The sequence below is a fragment of the Lupinus angustifolius genome, chromosome LG04, assembly GCF_001865875.1.
Source record: "Lupinus angustifolius cultivar Tanjil chromosome LG04, LupAngTanjil_v1.0, whole genome shotgun sequence".
In the NCBI taxonomy this organism is placed as follows: domain Eukaryota; kingdom Viridiplantae; phylum Streptophyta; class Magnoliopsida; order Fabales; family Fabaceae; genus Lupinus; species Lupinus angustifolius.
The window spans coordinates 1,917,154-1,936,715 of record NC_032012.1 but is presented as its reverse complement, the minus strand read 5'-3'; the positions used below and the strand labels follow the sequence as shown (position 1 = coordinate 1,936,715).

Sequence of the window (19,562 nt, the reverse complement as noted above, 5' to 3'; positions counted from 1 at the left end):
TTCTTGTTGTCATTGATAAAAGATGAAAGAAGGTAATTGAAAGAAACAAATATTGTTGTGAACATGCCATTGAAAATGCCCTCATCCAAACCTGAAAATGCTACCTCAATTCCTTTTTTTCTTCAATAAGGAGTCAAGGAACTTGAGACTAAGTTGTACATTCTAGAAGTTATGTTTCTCATCCATTGCACAACTTGTTTAAACCGAAGCCCAGAAGACGATAAATTTGCTTGATGATAGCTTCAGATGCAAGAAAGGCATGGTACTTCTTGGCTAGATTCTTGATGATTCTTTGTTGAACTTTTGATGAATCTTGGAAAGGAAGTATGATAAGCGGAAGCAATCAATAAAAGAGAAATAATTAGCTCTGATACCATGTTGAAATGGTAGTAGGAATGGATAAGAGAGATTCTTAATGAACAAGAAAGAATGAGAAAATGTTATTGAATTGAATTGAATTCCAAAGTTACATTGAATCATCTATACAAAGGGAAGAAAATACTAACTACCCTAACCAAATTAAGTAACCGACTAACAAAAACTCAACTATTTTATCAAATCCCACGCTTAAATTCAAGTAATAAAGGAAATTCCCTCTAATCAATTCTTTTAAACAACAAATGGCTTATGGGCCTAGGACCCCACATTATCTGAACACTTTTCTTAGTTATTCGAGAGCATCTCTGTTTTGGAATCAAATTTCATGTTTAATTTGTACGTGTAACTTTAAGGATTATGACGAGGTAGTAGTTGACTTCTGCCACTGAACCATGGATGCAGTTTTCTCTAGATTTTCACGTTAAGGGAATATAACTACTTCAATAAAAAGAATTTGGAAATAGTTAAGTGTATGTGTCCTACTGAAATACATGCTCAAAGAATCTACCATGCAGATTTAGATTAATTGGCCTAAAGTATGTTATGCACCCAATGTCTTTTAGCAGTTGAATAGAGAAAGAGCAGATTCTGGGGGAGAGAAGTTGTAGATATGGTGATAAAATCAACTCTTTTAATCACTCTCTATATTACATTATTATTTATTTTTACACATATTTTTCCACAATTGTTTTTTTATATTTTTTTACTTTATAAACATTGTTTTAAATAATAGTAATATAATTTTTACAATAAATTTTAAAGTTGTAACTAATAGTAAAACATTTTTTCTCCATTTTTTCTCCACAGTTAGAAACAAAACGGAAAATTGGTCAACTAAGCTAATCAAATTAGGTAAATTTATTAATTTGTTTTCCCTCTCCATATATTTATGAATGCTATATTCCAAAAAACTGTATTCATGTCTTTACCTAATAGAATCAAATAATAATTTTTGGTATTATTAAGAGTATCATTTCACTTTTTGAGTATAAAATTAATATTTTTGGAGTGTGTGACTGCCCTTCCCAATAAGTGTTGGTCTCAGTAGTCGAACTTTTGACCTTTTGGTCATCTTGAGGATTTAGTGGAGTCTTATACTACTATATCAACGTTTCATTGGTAATTATATCAAGTAATATAAAAATATTAATTTATATTTTTATAATTATTAAATTAAATGATGCATTTTGATTGATAGAGTATAAGATATCTTCATTCATACATTTATTGCCACATTCCAATTGCAAACAAGATATATTTCAAGAGAACAAAAATTATTTTTATTAATAAAGAGATAACTGTCTATTTCTCATTTGTTTTTAATGTCAAAAATATAATTTTATTGTAATTAAATGATAAATGTATTATTGAAAATTATATTTTTTATTTTTGAAGTATTTGTTTCTTCATTAATAGATATAATAACTCATTTTAAAATGGCACATGTATATGAAGCTTTCAAACTCTTTTCAAAGTGAAATTAGAGGGAAATGAGCAAATTAGAGGTTAGAATCGTTGCTAGCAAGACCCTCAAAGAGGATCCTTCTTTTGCTGGCAAGTCATCTTGGCTCAAATATACTCCCTCTATCTCTTCATGCAAAAAAATGAGCAAATAACATTATTGAACTTCAAAACCACACTCTTAATTTAAAACAACATTTTTGGAACAAGAAAACGTTAGCTTGGAACATCTTTCTTACCAGAAATTAATGTTTTTTCGATTGATTAATATTATTGTTGTTGTGGGAATAGAATATAAGAATGTAAGTCAGCCATATAGATACAAGTAGTGATTAGTTGATGCCCATGTTTTTGTTTTTGTTTTGGTATTATCAATGAGAACTTGTTCCAAATAGATTTTATGTGCTTAGATAGAGGTTCTGCTATAGAGGGTTGACATAGGCTTAACGGTAAGCCCTTTACCGAAAACAATATATTTTCTTTACGAGAATAACGCTACATATATTTACTCTCCTCAATAAACCTATTTTATAAATAGAGGATCTGATGAAATTACTGGTTCCATTGTAACATGAGAGTCAAGGTAGTCTTAAATTTCATTTGTTCCCTCGATAACCTTAAAACCACCATAATCAAAAAAATTCCATACATTTTAAAGAGGAATATCTCTTTTTTGGAAAGGGAAAAGCCAAAGAAATAAGTTACCTTTAATGAAGTCTATTAATTTTTTCTTTAATGATAGGAAGACAGCATTTCTTCTCAACAGTAAAATGCTTCATTTAGCATAACACATAACCATTCTTTGGGTAATTTATAAGACTTGGATGGAAAAGAGGGTACAATCATTTATACTTTCACTTCTGAACAATTAGTAGAACAACCGTGTAAGATGTATGTTGATAAGAAATATCTTCATATACCACAGTTTGAATCTAGTTATTAATATAGAATCTTATAAATGGATTAACTCATGAAATGTACTCTAACTTTGATAAACAGGTAAGGCCCAACTCACCTAAGTTATTATATAGCATAGTCCAAATAAGTATATATATATATATATATATATATATATATATATATATATATATATATATATATATATATATATATATATATATATATATATATATATATATATATATATATATATATATATATATATATAGTTAATATGGATTATTAATCTTATTTGAATGGTTAAAATTAAAATAAATGAAATGTAACTAATAAATGACTTTTAATTTTAATCATTCATGTATAGTTGTAAGGCCCAAAATTATTATTCTCAAAAAAATTATTCTCCTTTAAATCATTATATATATAACATTTTGAGTTATGGTGCCAATGCTCAATGCCCATAGTTGCCTCCAATTCGCCATCTATATAACTTCATGTTGCCACCCAATATTATTATAAGACACATAATTATATTTTTCTGTCTAGATTTGTCTTGATTCAATTCACCTAAAAGTTACCTAGATCCCTTGTTAATTTTAATAATTGGACAACTCTTCCTCTAATCTTATGGGGTTTTGCAAATCTTTTTTACACATATTCATACTTTACCACTTTAGGCTAGATTATTTGAAGTTGCTCAACAAGCAAAGAAAATGATAATTAAAATTAAGGGTGACTAGGGCCATACTCGTTCATCCGATTTTGGCCCAATCATGATCAGTCTCAAACAAGATCGGGTCTCATCGAATCTAGAGTTAAGTTTGAGTTCAAAAATCAGACTCATAAAATATTTAGGATCGAGTAGGAGACAAGGATGACTTGATTCGATCGTCTCATGGTCACTCTCTTATCATATTTATTTGTACATGTCTCTATTGTTAGGTATTAGTGACCTAGGAACACCTAGAAGGGAGGTGAATAGGTGTAGCGGTTATCAATCACCACTTCTTGAACCAAAACCCAACTGCTAGAAACAACTCAGTTAATCGATTAACATCAAGCTTTAATCGATTAACTATTGCACAGAACAGAATGATCAAACAGGCAAATTGCACAATTATTTAAACGCAATTGAACAGATATAATATAGATATTTTTACGCACAAATATTAAGCATATGGCAGTAAAAAATATCCAGAATATCAATTACATATTCAATTTATAACGGCAAGAAACTTAAAGAAGATTAAGAGAGAAAGAACAGTGCACAAAAGAATTTTTATCCTGGTTCGTTTGCGGTCCACTGTAAACTACATCCAAGCCTCCCCTTCTGGTCTAGGGAGACTTTCTTCTTCACAATATTGAGATACAGTATGAATACACACACCAATTCAATTACAAGCACCTAGGATGCTTCTTTCTTAAAATTTAGGACCCCTAAATCGTTGGTTTGACTCTACCCTTCGCCTGAGAAAACCTTTCTCGCGAAACAGCCCCAACTAAGATTCTTGTCCTCAAATCAAGACCTCATAGCCTTGATGAAGAATCTCAATCTCTGCGGCGATCTCACACCAAGAGACTAATCCAGAAATACACAAAAAACACATTAAACAACAATGTATACTAAGCACAATAATGCTTGGAATATTACAAGAAAAAGACTCAAATACTAACTCACTTACTAATCAATTAAGCCATCAAGATTTATGTGAGTTAATCAAAATCAGTATACATATAATCTCTCTAACAATCTATCTAATGCATGAGCATGTGAGAAAAATATAGATGAACATAGAATTATGCAAAAGAGTAAGCAAATGATGGAAATCAAAACAACATAATATCTTTCTTCTCACGCATGTAATCTCTCTTGCAAAAATCAGTAAAACAATATGCAAAATGCTCTCTAAACAACCCTATACAGTAGAGTGCAATGATATGGTTTTCTGAACGTTGTCTCTTATTTATAACATGGTGTTTAGGCGGTTACATTCGTTGCAAACAGTTAAACGGTTGAACCAGAATTCAGTTATAACAAATAACAAACTAGTTATTCGATTAAGGCTACCGTTAATCGATTAACCATGCAACAGAATGACACAAAAACAGTTTAAACAGAAAACAATGATTTTACAGAAAAGTAGTTGAGTTAATCGATTAAGTCATCATGTTAATCGATTAACTTGAACATTAATGCACATGTTTCACAAGGTAAAATTCCCATATGTTATGCATAATATATATACATGTTCTAGCAATTATATTATGCCTAATATGCACATATAACATGTATGATTAATGCATGAACATGCAATTAACTATATGATATGTCTCATGGATATGATATGACAATTAAGATGGCTTAAGAGACTAGCGCCTAGGTTCACCTAACCTATACTCACTTACTACGGCACACATCCCAGACTATTTAAAATATAGACTCAAATTATGTCCTAGTCTAGATATGACTAAATGAGCATAAGGCATGTTGATTGTTGAGCCATCTTCAAGCTTTAATGGAACCTTGTCTTCATCAAAACATAGGCAGAGAAGTGCTAGTGCTATCCTTCATACTTTGCACTCTCAATCTCCCCATTTTTGATGATGACAAACACTTCATCAAAATTCTTCAATTGTTGATGGATTAGCTAGATGATGAATTTGCAGAATTGTTGTTAATGGTTGTTTTTCAAAGAACAAAGTTGAAGCGCATTTTCTTCCTTGTAGGTAAGCAAACATCATATACGGAAGCTTGGTAAAAAAGAACCTGCAACTTATTATACAACTTGCAAGATGTATGTAACATAACAAGCAACCTTTCTCCCCCTTTTGATATTATAAAAAATATGAAAATATTCAATTCTAGTCAAAAGTTAGGGGAGTTATCATGGTTAAAACAGACTGTAATTAATCAATTAAATTTTGGGTAAATAACTAATTAACCAACTTAAGAAGCTTGAACAAATTCACAATTTTTCATCATTTAATCGATTAACTGAAGCCCTTAATCGATTAAATGGACAGCAAACAGCAACAGAACAGTGTTAATGGCATGAAAGGTTATGATATATCAAGTAAAGCATGGAATGATTAAGCATTGGATATGTATGAGCAGTTAGCAAAAGGCATAATCATTCAACATAATCACATATATCAATCATGATCAAGATCCATTTTAAACAAAGTAAAGTGCTATATGCAACATAAACACGATAATTCAAAATCATTTTAACACAAAAGGTTAAGTTGTAAAGCAGTAGTTCAGCAGAAGTTATAGAGTTATTACAATCCATAAGAGCATCAATGCAATATAAAAAATAAAGGTTCTCAAGAGGAAACAAGGATCATCAAGGTCCACTAGCTAGGAAGGCTAAACTAAGACTTTAAGGGTTCCTATCTAAGGATGAGATGGAGGATTCTAGTTGTCAGGAAGCGACGAGCTACTACCATCCTTGAAGAAGGCACTCAGCTTGTTGAAATCAGTACATAGTCTTCTAGTCTAAGAGTCAGTAGTGGTCTGAATATGGTTCCGCAAGGATTGGTAATGGTTGTCAATGTATGCATTCTGACGCTCCTCAAAATGCTCCAAATCCGTATGATATGAGTCTTTAAGAGACTGAAAGTGAAGATCCATCCTATTGTTGAGACGTTGTTCCATAGCATCCATGTAAGCTTGTCCAAAAGCAGGTTCCTGTGATGCATGTCCTGAATACTCCCCCTGAGTTGTAGCAAATGGCTCTTGATTATCATCATGATCATCTTAACCGGAAATATCAAGGTTGGCATTGTTGAAGTCATCTTGATATTGCCATGCATTACCGTACTTGTAGATACCCATTTTATAAATCAGACTTTCACCAATCAAGTGATCCTTGTCTGAGCAATCCAGCACTATAGTATCTGAAACATCAATATGTAGATAGTCAATAACTCAGGATATGAAAATACTATAAAGAATAAGCCTTCATTGAGAGGTGGAGACGCTATACATGACCTTCAGAATCTCGTCAGGCCAATTTATCATGATGTTCTCCTTCACCGCAAACATGAACCTCAAATCATTCACAGTAGGTTGTGCATGATTTGTGTTCCTCTGAATCAGAATGTATGCAATCAAGTAGTATAGGATTCGATTTCCACGGAAAGTGACCCAGCTTTGGTCAATTCGCCTTGAACATATAATGGAGGTCTATGCAAACACGACTTATACATTTCAATAGCATCAAACGAGTTGTTGTCTGCCCAACCACAATCACTTAAACTAGCACCCGAACAAGCTAAACCCCCCACGTTCAGAAAGACGTCCTCATTAATTTCAAATAGTTTTCCAACAATCATCGACCAATATTTCCCATCTTTGTATCTGAAGTTAGCATAGTATTCCCTAACTAGAGCAGATTAAATGTTACCTTTCAATTCCAAGAAGGGGACAACCTCTTGAGCTTGCAAACCATGCAGAAAATCGAAGTTCTGTTCCGCTAGCCAAGTCAAATTCGCAAACCAAATATACGTAGGTTTTCTCCCCTGAAATTTCAGCAGCCTGGCTTCTCGTAGAATCAATGAATAATATGGGTCTCCGCGGTTCTGCCTTGGTTGTTGAGGTGACACGATTTTTGGAGCACGCGGTGGACGTTGCATGGTTGTTTTGATTCTCTTAGCACGTCCTCTGTCCATAGCAATCAAACACTAAACCGTGATGAAGGTTCAGAGGAAGGTTGAGGGAAACCTAGGGTAGGGTTTACAATTTGGGGAAAAACGAATTTCTTGAAAATAAGAGATGAGAAAGCCGGTTTATGGAGTGGAAATGTAGTGGGGTGATACTGTTTGGGGCTAGATTGAAGCTTAGGGAAGATGTTGGACTTGTTCCTCTGAGATTTAAGAGAAAATGGGATGAATGGGGTTTTGAAAAATGCCCAGAAACGCTTTTGTTTCTGATATACTAATGTCGTTAATCGATTAACAGCACCCCTTAATCGATTAACCTGGGTTAAAATTGTCAGGTTTAAAAGTGTTGGCCCGGGTAATCGATTAACGGATTTACTTAATCGATTAAATGCATCAGATACAGCATTTTGGATGTTTTTAAAAGGATGCATGGATTTCAAAGCTCATTGACAAATTAATTTTAAGCAATCACATATATTTAAAGCATTTAAGCACATAATCATGGATTATATAAGGAATCATAAGAATTCAACATTATTTATAAAGCATTCAAGAGGGGTCATGTAAGGCAATCACAAATTATTAATCAAGATAATTTTCATCAAGGATTCCTAGTTCTCTTCGAACGTATCTCGTGAGAGGGGCTTGGTGAAAATATCTGCTAATTGCTTAGATGTTTCAATAAATTCTAACACACAATCACCTTTTTGAACATGATTATGCAAAAAAAGATGCCTTATTTCAATATGCTTGGTTCGTGAATGCAAGACGGGATTCTTGGAAAGGTTAATGGCACTCGTGTTATCACACTTAATAGGGATCTTTTCTAATATGAGCCCAAAGTCCTTAAGTTCTTGCTTCATCCAAAGGATTTGAGCGCAACACACGCCAGCAACAATATATTCCGCTTCAGCGATGGACAAAGCAATGTAGGCTTGCTTTTTGCTATGCCATGCAACTAGGGAGCTGCCTAATAGGTGACAAGTCCCACTAGTGCTTTTACGATCCAACTTTCACCCAGCGAAGTCGGAATCGAAGTAACCTACTAAGGATAGGGAGGTATCCCTAGGATACCATAATCCAATATTTATAGTTTCCTTTAGATATCTCATGATACGTTTTACAGTAGTATAATGCGATTCTTTTGGCAAAGCTAGAAATCTAGCATACATAGCTAAACATAATATCGGGGCGACTAAAAGTTAAGTACAATAATGAGACAATTATCCCACGATATTTGGTTACCTCAATCGCTTTTCCCTTTTCATCTTTGTCCAAATAACATGCAGATGCCATAGGTGTAGATGCGTCTTTGCACTACTCCATATCGAATTTCTTCAGTAATTCCTTGCAATACTTCGACTGATGGATGAAGATGCCACTTTCCATTTGTTTAATTTGAAGCCCAAGAAAGAAGGTCAGCTCACTCATCATCGACATCTCAAACTCCCCATGCATCATCTCAGAAAATTCCTTACAAAGGATGTCGTTAATAGATCCGAAGATAATATCATCAACATATATTTGCACAAGTAGAACATGATTATCTAATCTATGGATAAAGAGAATAGTGTCAACCAAACCTCTTTCGAACCATTTTTCAAGTAGGAACGAACTCAATCTATCATATCAGGCTCTGGGAGCCTACTTTAGGCCGTAGAGGGCCTTCTTGAGTTTATAAACATGGTTCGGGTATTTGAAGCTTTCAAACCCTGGTGGTTGGTCTAGGTACACCTCCTCTTGAATATATCCATTTAAAAAATCACTTTTGACATCCATTTGAAAAAGTTTAAAATTCATGATTGATGCAAAAGACAAGAGCATCCTAATGGCCTCAAGTCTCGCTACAAGAGCGTAGGTCTCATCATAATCGATGCCCTCCTCCTGGTTGTAGCCTTTGGCCACTAAGAGAGCCTTATTTCTGATTATTAAGCCATATTCATCTAGCTTATTACGAAAGACCCATCTAGTGCTAATAATGGGATGATCTTTAGGTTTGGGGACCAAGTCCCACACATTATTTCGCTCGAACTGGTCTAACTCTTCTTGCATAGCTATACCCTAGTGTACATCCTCGATGGCCTCAACGATGGTCTTAGGCTCTATTTGAGATACAAAAGCAACAAAATTACAGAAATTATGTAAAGAGCTACGGGTTACCACCACCGTAGATATATCACCTAACACCTTATCGAGTGGATGATCCTTTTTAGTTTTCCACGCAATCGGCATATCCTGATGTTGTTCTTCTACTGTTTGCTCTGCATCTTGTTGGATTACATTCATGTCCTTGGATTGTACTTCTTCAAGTGTACCTGAAATGTCATCAGAAAAGATCTTTCTCTTCTCTTTTGGAGAAGATTCGTCAAAATGAACATGAATAGACTCTTCTACTTGCATGGTATATTTATTAAACACACGGAATGTCATGTTATGTAATGAATACCCTAAGAATATGCCCTCCAACTTTCGAGTTGAATTTTCCTGAAGATCTTTATCCATTATTCAAAATAAAACATTTGCACCCGAAGGCATGAAGATGAGCAATATTTGGTTTTCGACCTTTAAGAATTTCATAAGGTGTTTTCAAAAAAGTAGGTCTAAGTAATATACGATTTATTACATAACATGTTGTGTGAACTGCATTAGCCCAGAAATATTTTGGGACTTTGCTCTCATTTAGCATAGTCCTCGCGAGTTCCTCTAGAACTCTATTTTTCCTCTCAACAACTCCATTTTGTTGAGGGGTACGAGGAGCTGAGAACTGATGCATAATGTCATGCTTATTACAGAACTTATTCAATTTTTTATTTTCGAATTCCCCGCCATGGTCGGATCGAATGTAAATAATTTTCAGGTTAGACTGGTTTTGGATTTGTTTGGCTAGACATTTAAAAGATTTATAAGCATCGCTCTTTGATGCTAAAAATAAAGTCCATGTGAATCTAGAAAAATCATCGACAATTACTAAGGCATAATATCTCCCACCAAAACTCATAATTTGTGACGGTCCAAACAAGTCTATATGGAGAAGCTCCAATGGTCTAGTTGTGGATATCACATTCTTTTTATTAAAAGAATTCTTGACTTGTTTACATTTCTGACATATGTCACAGGAATCTTCAGTGTTAAAATCGAGTTTTGGAAGACCAATTACTAAATCATTCTTAGACAATTTTTCTAAATGTTTATTTTTAGATAATTTTTCTAAATGCTTCACATGAATGTGAGCGACACGTCTATGCCAAAAGTCAGATGTCATTTTCTTTTGATATAAAACATTTTGAAAATAAGGAAGTGACATCCTCCAGATTAACCATATAAATATTATTTACTCGATATCCGACAAATTTAACATTATTATATAAGACATCACGAATGATACAACAATAAGAATCGAAAGATACAAGGTTACATTTTTCGCATAGTTGGCTTATGTTCAACAGATTATGTTCCAAACCTTCTATGTATAGAACGTTCTTGATTATCGTGTGGGTTGAGTTGCCATTCTTCCCGGTGGCTAAGATTCTTCTTGTGTTGTTGTCTCCATAGGTGACGAATCCCTTTTCTTTCAACGACAAGTCTAGGAAATTTGACTTGTCTCCAGTCATATGTCTCGAACAGCCGCTATCAAGATACCAGTTTTGTATGTATGTTCGAAGACATATCTGCAAAATAGATCACATGCTTGTCTCAGGTACCCAAATTATGTTGGGTCCTTTTCTGTTAGTGACGAGGGAGTTATCTCCCTTTCTTACCCAAGCATAAACACCATTTGGTATCCTATATCTCCTAATGTAACATGAATGAGATGTATGGCCATATGTGCCATAGTAATAGCATGTAGGGATTCTATTTTTGTTATTAGAATTTTTATATTGGAGCGTTAGAGGTCTCCTATATGGTCTATTTTTATGGGATGGGGGAACATACCCTAATCTAGTGTGGTTACCAATGTTTCTCGTTTTGCTAAGCAGAGTGTCTAATTGGTGTTTATTATTTGTAAGTTTTGCGAGTTTTTCATTTAGTTTAAAATTTTCGTTTTTCAAGTCCTCGCAAGACTCACAAGTAGTACTTTGACATAAGTTATTTTTAGAGCAATAACATGAAGTACAAGAAAAAATTAGATCTAAGGTTTCATTTTCCAATTTTAATTTATCTAATTCTTTCTATAGATGAATTAATTTTTGATCATTTAGCTAAATTATTCTTCTTCTATCGTTCCTTATTTTTGCTAATTTCTTAAGCTCTTCATGCATCTCAATATAAGTACTATATGATACATCATATGAGGGAGAATCAGAAGAAGAGGATGATGTGTTAGAGTATACCTCATCTGACATATTCTTACTACCAGATCTGCAAGCCTCATCTGTTATCGTCATTAAGCACAGCTTCGCGGTCTCCTCTTCAACTGAGGTGCTTGATGTTGTTTCTTCCTCCGGTACATCCTAGACGATGTATTCCTTCTTTGATTTGAAGTCCCGGGGAGTGCTCTTTTCTGAATCAACTCTCTTCAATTAAGTGGGGCACTGAAACTTCATGTGATCCGGCTTACCACATTCATGGCAAGTGAAGCGCTCCTTGGTCTTGCATTTCTTGGTTGATTCTCACGCTATCCTCCTTTCTTTTTCAAAAACTTACCAAATTTCCGCACGAGAAGATTTAGCGTTTCCTCATCAATGTTTGAATCAGAGTCGTCATTTTCTATCTCTTCATTGGGTTGTTATGTTGAAGCTTTAAGAGATATTCCTTTCTTTTTACGATCAGACTCCTCATGCATAGTCAGACGCCCAAGCTCCATCTCATGCTCCTGAAGCTTTCCGAAGAGTATTGCCAAAGGCATGGAGTCTAGATCCTTGAATTCCATGATTGCCGTCACTTTAGGTTGTCATCTCCTGTCAAGACAGCGTAAAACTTTGTTAGTGAGTTCTCCTCTGCTGAAAATTTTATCTAGAGCAATAAGATGATTTATAATGTGAGTGAATCGTTTTTGCATGTCGTCAATTGATTCACTCGGTAGCATATGAAATAGTCCATATTCATGAGTTAGCGCGTTTAGCCGGGCGCGCTTGACTTTGCTAGTGCCCTCGTGAGTCACTTGTAAAGTGTCCCACATCTCTATGACACTTTGACATTGAGACACCCAAAAGAATTCATCGTAGGATAAGGTCGAGGTAATTATATTTTAGCGCGAAGGTTGAATCTTTTAGGCTTTTCTTTCAGTTCGCCATCCACTAAGTAAAGTGGGACGAAAGGACCACTGATTACGGATTCCCAAATATCCGATTCAATAGCCTCAATGAAATTTTCATTCAGACTTTCCAGTAGGTGTAACCCTCGCCACTGAATACAGGAGGGCGATTAATGGATGCGCCATCACCGCCAAAGGGTTGGTGGAACCCATTTTAATTCTCTTAGGATCACGCGGATGCGGTTAAGCTAGCACGTCGTACTAGCTTTGATACCACTTGTTAGGTATCAGTGGCCTAGGAACACCTAGAAGTGGGGTTGAATAGGGGTAGCGGTTATCAATCACCGCTTCTTGAACCAAAACCCAACTACTGGAAACAACTCAGGTAATCGATTAATAGCAAGCTTTAATTGATTAACTATTGCACAAAACAGAATGATCAAACAGGCAAATTGCACAGTTATTTACACACAATTGAACATATATAATACAGATATTTTTACGCACAAATATTAAGCATATGGCAGTAAACAAATATCCAGAAATGATCCAAGGAGCTAGGGTCAGGTTAGATTCGAGTTTAAAGCTGGATCTAGGTTCAAAAAATGATCCAAGGAGCTAGCTATAAAGAATTTGACTATTGGCGCCCTCACAACATAATGTAGCTTTCTTGTTGTTATGTATATAATGCTTGACATGGTTGTTATCGTAGAAAAGATGAGTTTTGAGGCTAACAAGAGAAGAAGAGAGTCAAGTGTGGCCAAGAACAACTTGTCTGGTTAAGAACAATCATATGTTGGTAATGAAATGTTTGCATTCGGACAAGTCATTCTTGGCTGCAATCAACCCTTTGCCCCTTCTTGTAAGCACTCAAGAACCAAATGAATGGAACGACATCGTGCTTCTAACATTTGAGTGGTTCATAAAGAGGAATTACTTTGAACTTATATAGAGAGGGGAATGGTTAAGGCATGGACAAGGTATGAGTGGTCACATTCCTTTTGAATGGTGCATTATGTTTTCTTTTTAAATGTATATATTCTCTCTTATATATTCTACTTGGGAGCGAACCTTCACAAAAAGTAAAGGACTTCCATGCAAGATAACATGACACAGGGAGCCCCACACAAACATCAAAGTTCTCCACTGTAACTAAAACCTTCTAATTATGGGAAGCAATACAACAGGTTTTTGATAACCCACTATACAGAATAAAGATAGCAACAAATTGATTCTTTTCTTATAAATAAGAATATGATGTTGACTTTGAGTAAGAATTTTTAACCTTTTCTTTGTAGTATAGAAATGATAAAGAAATAGAAGCACAATTCAGGTGTGGGGACTGTTAAAGTAGAGTTGTTGGGTTTTTATAATAAATGATCAAGAGTTAAGATTTTGTTGGGAGTTGTGTTTTGAATAAGAAGAAAGGGAAAATGAAGATTTCAGAATCATCTCACATGTGTATTTCATGATTCTTAAGTCTTCCATTTCCATTCTCTTCCCTTCAAAACTAAATTCACAAACAGATTAAAAAAAAAGTGATAGTCAAAGTGAATTTTATGTGGTAACTGTGAACTTTGTTCTTAATGAATGGTTAGCTTTTCACCATTGTGCTTCACTTATTTAAGATATTAAGTTGCTACTAGATATGACTGAATGTTAGTTGCTGCTCGTGCAGTTACAGAAAGAAATGTGTGCAAAATTCCTTCCTAATGATGATTACTCAAACTCTTTCTCAGTAAAGTTACATTAACTGCTAAATCAAACTGAGTTTTGTTTCGTAAAATTGAAAGAATTTAAATATTAGAACCTAGTTCAATGATCCTGTAGTTACTAAATTCTAGCATGTTCTCTTTAACCAGAGGAGGATACATGTTGCATGCATTGTCTTGTTTATGAGTTAAATATCATCTTCCAGGGTGTTGAATGATAATGACTGAGTGGAAAGATTAACTTGCTTGAGTTTTCATCCTCATAGCTTTGTTAAGCTTAGGTCTAATAAGATCCGGGGATGGGAGTTTTGTTTCTGGATTTATGTGCAATCTTGGTTCTTGTTCACCTGTCCTCAACAGAAGTAAATACACATATAACCATTCAATCAATATTTCATGGTTACAGTAGCAAACTACTCTAAGTGAAAACTTCGTGCAATGGGCCACCATTTTTTAATAGTCAACCACGCTGCACTCCACTTTCCGCCTCTTCTTAGCTGAGAGGGTCATTGCATAAGCTAAGATGAACACCATCTGGTGCAGATTAGTAGTGAGCAAACATCTTGTGCTGATTTTGTGCTTGTGTCTTGTTAAGTGCCAAATTATTAATGAATTGTATATGATTTTTGGACACTTAGGGTGTATTTATGCTGTAATTATGTACAATTCCCGATAACTTAGTTAATCTTGTATTGTTTAGGAATTTAATTGTGTTGTGTTGTTTACGGGTTAGGAAATGATGAACAAGGGAGAAAAAAAGAGAAGAATAAAGTTTCTGAATAGTACAAGCCTCGCTCAAGTGAGGGAATGGTCGCCCAAGCCACAATTCATAGGAACATCATCAGAAAACACTGTTGTCCCTCACTCAAGCGAGGGACTGTCACCCAAGCGACAATTGGGGGCCAGGAATCCTCTAGCCACTATTTCTCCCTCGCCCAGGCGAGGTATTCAGGCGTGGGAATGGCATCTTCTCTCGTTCAAGCGAGAATCCCTAGCTTGAGCGAGAGACTAGTAGTTGGAGCCCGATATAGGCAATTCCGGACAACAAAGGAGGATATCAAAGCACTTTCTGAAGCATTCTTGGAAGAAAATTGAGAGAAACAAAGTGAAGATTAGGATCATCTTCCTTCATACATCATTGCTCTAGGAATGGACAATGATGCATGAATTGCTTTCACATGGAACTTAATGATAGTTAATCGGTCAAATATCCAAGGAATTGGTGTTTAAGTGATTATCTAAGGATTTTACACTCAATGAATTGATGTAAATGATTTGAAGAAAATGTACATATGAATCAGTAACTTCACAAGTTACTTGGAATTAAATCCATGGATGTCAATGGGAAAGAACGATACATTTCGATTCCAACTTATTTTAAATCTTTTTAGTTCGATTTATGATTTTCCAAAACCAATTACAAAATTTCACAAACTAATTCTTGTAAATATATATTCAATTCATTCTATAGGAATTAGTATAAATCCAATATATTCCTTGAGGACGATATCCTAGTATTTTGCCAGACTTTATTATTTGACGATACGGTGCACTTGTCATTCTATAAATATCTAACATGTCTGCAGAGGCACAACTGCACAACCATTCAACACCTATCATTGTATAAGCTAAATAATAATGCCATCATGGACAAAAACTACACACTCACATTTAACATGATTTCTAATGTCTGATAACAATTGGTTCTATTTTACTTTTTATAAACTTCAAAAAATATGTCAGTAGACCTGGAATTCGCTGAAATCTAACCAACAACATGAAGCTCATCCTGATATGATGACAAAGATCATGACTTGTGCCATTTTCGCACGGTCTCCATGGCAAAATGAAGAATTTAAGACAGCAATTAAATTCAAAACTTCAAAAAGGAAAGGGGTCTTGTAAATTACACAAAGCATCTAGCATAGAGGAAAGTGCTTCAAGATCCCAAAAAAATATCATGAAGCAAGGAAATGGGAAGATAGGACAACATCTTGGCAAAAATTCATCTAACAGGAGAAAGGTGTACAAATGTTATATTAACTAGCAGCCAGAATTACTCTTCCAGACCAGAGTTAAAGCATTAGAAACCAAACATATATTATAGAAGGCCTTTTTAATGCCACTTAAGATGAAAGCCCAATAAATATGGATAAAAATGCATGCAAGTCATCTACAAAATATATCCTATTTTGAATAAATTTATCACATTATGGAACTATGGAATGACAGTATTAAAGAAATATGGATAAAAATGCAATTTTGGGGCAGAAATTGTTTGTTTACACTCACGTCATCTCAAAGTAGGAGATCAACCTTTATTAACATTCTCTATTGAATCTGCGTTGATCATTAAGTAAAAATATTTATTCCTATGACGTGTAAAAAAAATTGTTCCAATGGACCAATACTATATTTGACCTAACTAAACCTTCATTGGTGAATATCAAACTCACATAAGGTATCATAATTTTTCAAACATTCTTCAATGTCTTGCCGATCTGATATACTACAAAACTAAAGTTGTTTCCGAGAAAGTGAGATCAATTGTCAGATCCCATTGTCCACAATAGTTTACCTCATCAATACAAAATCTTGTTCTCACGAAGAAGCCAAAATCTGTTGCTAGATTTTCCTCAAATAAAAAATGTGAAAAGCTCCTCTGATAGACCGATTTGCCAAAGGGGGACAGAGATGCCAATGGATACTCCAAAAGTATGTGGCACGTATTTCAGAATATTTCCTTCTCATTTTTTATCTGACATCAATGACTGAGGTTTGCCATCCTTAATTTATCTAAATCCAAGATTGAAGTACAGAAGAATGCAAACATCAGCACAAAAACAGAGATGGTGCCCACTTTTAAGAGTGGTATGTCCCAACAAGTCACACTAACCTTGCGAAACCAATTCAACAAACACAGATAGTTGAGCTGAGATAACCATTTTTGTAGAGTTTCCCTGCTTCTGTATTTTCCAATGAAAGAACTCTTCAGCTCTTCATTCAGCTATTCAACAATCATTGGGACATATCCTTCCCTTTTCAGCTCCTCATGGAGAAAATCAATTACAACATCTATGTCAATAGAACCAATGCGTAAGCCATCACCAGCATGAAATTCATGCAAGTGATTCTCAATTTCAATCCAGCTACAACCAGGAGTTTTAGTGACACCTTTCTGTCTCATCAATGCTCGCATCCTTGCTGAATCGTCCCACATATTCAAGTTCGCATATATTTTTGATGAGATAATATAGTTCCCGGAATTTGATGGATCTATCTCCAGGAGCAGCTGTGTAACTCGTTCACCTATTTCTATATTTTTTTGCCGACGACAGGCACCATGTAAAGCACCCAATGTAACCTTATCTGGTTTTTCAGGCATTTTCTCAATGAGATCCCAAGCTTCATATAGATTACCAGCACGTGCCAAAAGATCAACCATACAAGAGTAGTGTTCAATCTTAGGTACCAACCCAAACAATGTGCTCATCATATCAAACAATCTATAGCCCTCAGCAACAAGGCCTGCATGCACACAAGCAGAAAGTAATCCTACAAATGTTATATCGTTCGGACGAGCACCAGCACCCTCATCTGACATGCGCTGAAATAGGGACAAGGCTTCCTTAGCTTTTCCGTGAGAAGCAAGCGCAGAGATCATTGCATTCCAAGAAGCTTCATTTTTTTGGGGCATGTTTTGGAAAACTCTTTGTGCACTGTCCAAACTCCCACACTTAGCATACATATCAACCAATGCAGTAGCCACAAAAATATCATGTTGGAATCCTCTTTGTGAAGCATATTCGTCAAGCTGTTTCCCCAAATCCAGAGCCCCGATGGAGGCACATGCAGACAGAACTGCAGTCAATGTAATTTTATTTGGATTAACACAGTCATCCTTCATGCTATGGAAGAAAGATATTGCTTCATCTGCCTTTCCATTTTGAGCATATCTAACACGTATAAATCACGGAATAAATCAAAACAAAATTGAGATTGAAGTTAAAACAATTTAAAATAGACTCGACTAAAGAAGTAAGTCGAACATGAGCACGGCATTCTAAAATCTACTATCTAAGTCTGAAATACAATCAATATAAAACGCAATATATTCTTCTTGGTGGATAAAAATGAGAGTGAGTGTAGGCTCTCATTATAAGGTCAGGGGAAATTACCAACCTAAGTCGATATTGCAGTGGAATTGCATATTACATAATACATACCAACAATGGTTCCTAGATTTAAACTCAAGTCATGCAGCTTCCATTGTGGACTATAAAATACAATATGTCATGACGACCATGAATGTTACTACTATTATTTTTTATCAAGAGCCATAAGACAGAACCAATTAACTTAGTCAATCTGTAGAAAGAAATTTAACAATATATGTTTACCCAGAAATCACAGCATTCCATGTGATAACATCTCTTTCCGCCATGCCATCAAAAATCCTTCTAGCCGATATCAAATCACCGCATTTAGAATACATACTAATCAAAGCAGAACCTATATATGAGTTAAGCGTCATATTATGTTCCACAACAAACCCCTCCACCCACCTCCCCAAATCCAAATCCCCAAGCTCACCACATGCCCCGAGTACACTAACCAAACTCATCTCATCCGGCTCAAACCCAGCACCCTTCATCTCCCCAAACACCTCCACAGCCTCCGTAGCATACCCCATCTTCGAATACCCAGAAATCATCGAGTTCCACGACACCAAATCCTTTACAGGAATTTCATCAAACACCTTCCTCGCACAACACAACTCACCACACCTAGCATACATGGTAATCAAAGAATGACTAACATGATAATCAACCCCCAACCCAAGTTTCACCACCCCGCAATGCCCCGAACCGCCGTGCCGAACCTCGACGAGGTTGGCACAGGCAAGGAAAAGGAATGGGTAAGTGAAGTTGTTAGGGGTAATGCCAATGAGCCTCATCTGGTAGTAGAGGTGAAGGGCAAGAGGGTAATTGTGCCAGGTGGTGGTTAAGGCGCGGATCATGATGTTGAAAGCGTAGTCGTTGGGGTGGTTAGGGAGGATGACGTGGCGGAAGAGGAGGTTTGAGTAAGTGAAGTTTTTGAAGTGAATGGTTTTGAAGAGTAAGTGGTTGGGTTTGTGGATTGAGTTTAGAAGCATTTGGGCGTGAACTTGTTGTAAGGTTTTGGTGGAGGTGCATTGTTTGAGTAAGGTGAGAAGAGTGAAAGGTGTGTAATGATTGTGCTTCATGTTAATC

The 19,562-nt window shown here is 35.4% G+C and overlaps 1 protein-coding gene across 1 annotated transcript; it reads right to left on the bottom strand.

Annotated features, from left to right (window-relative positions):
* Positions 16,537 to 19,562, bottom strand: LOC109345059 (pentatricopeptide repeat-containing protein At2g34400). The gene is made up of 2 exons (XM_019583827.1): positions 18,711 to 19,562; positions 16,537 to 18,266 (listed from the first exon to the last, which is right to left on the bottom strand). Exons 1-2 carry the CDS (start codon positions 19,553 to 19,555, stop codon positions 17,318 to 17,320), a joined length of 1,794 nt encoding a protein of 597 aa, XP_019439372.1. The 5' UTR covers positions 19,556 to 19,562; the 3' UTR covers positions 16,537 to 17,317.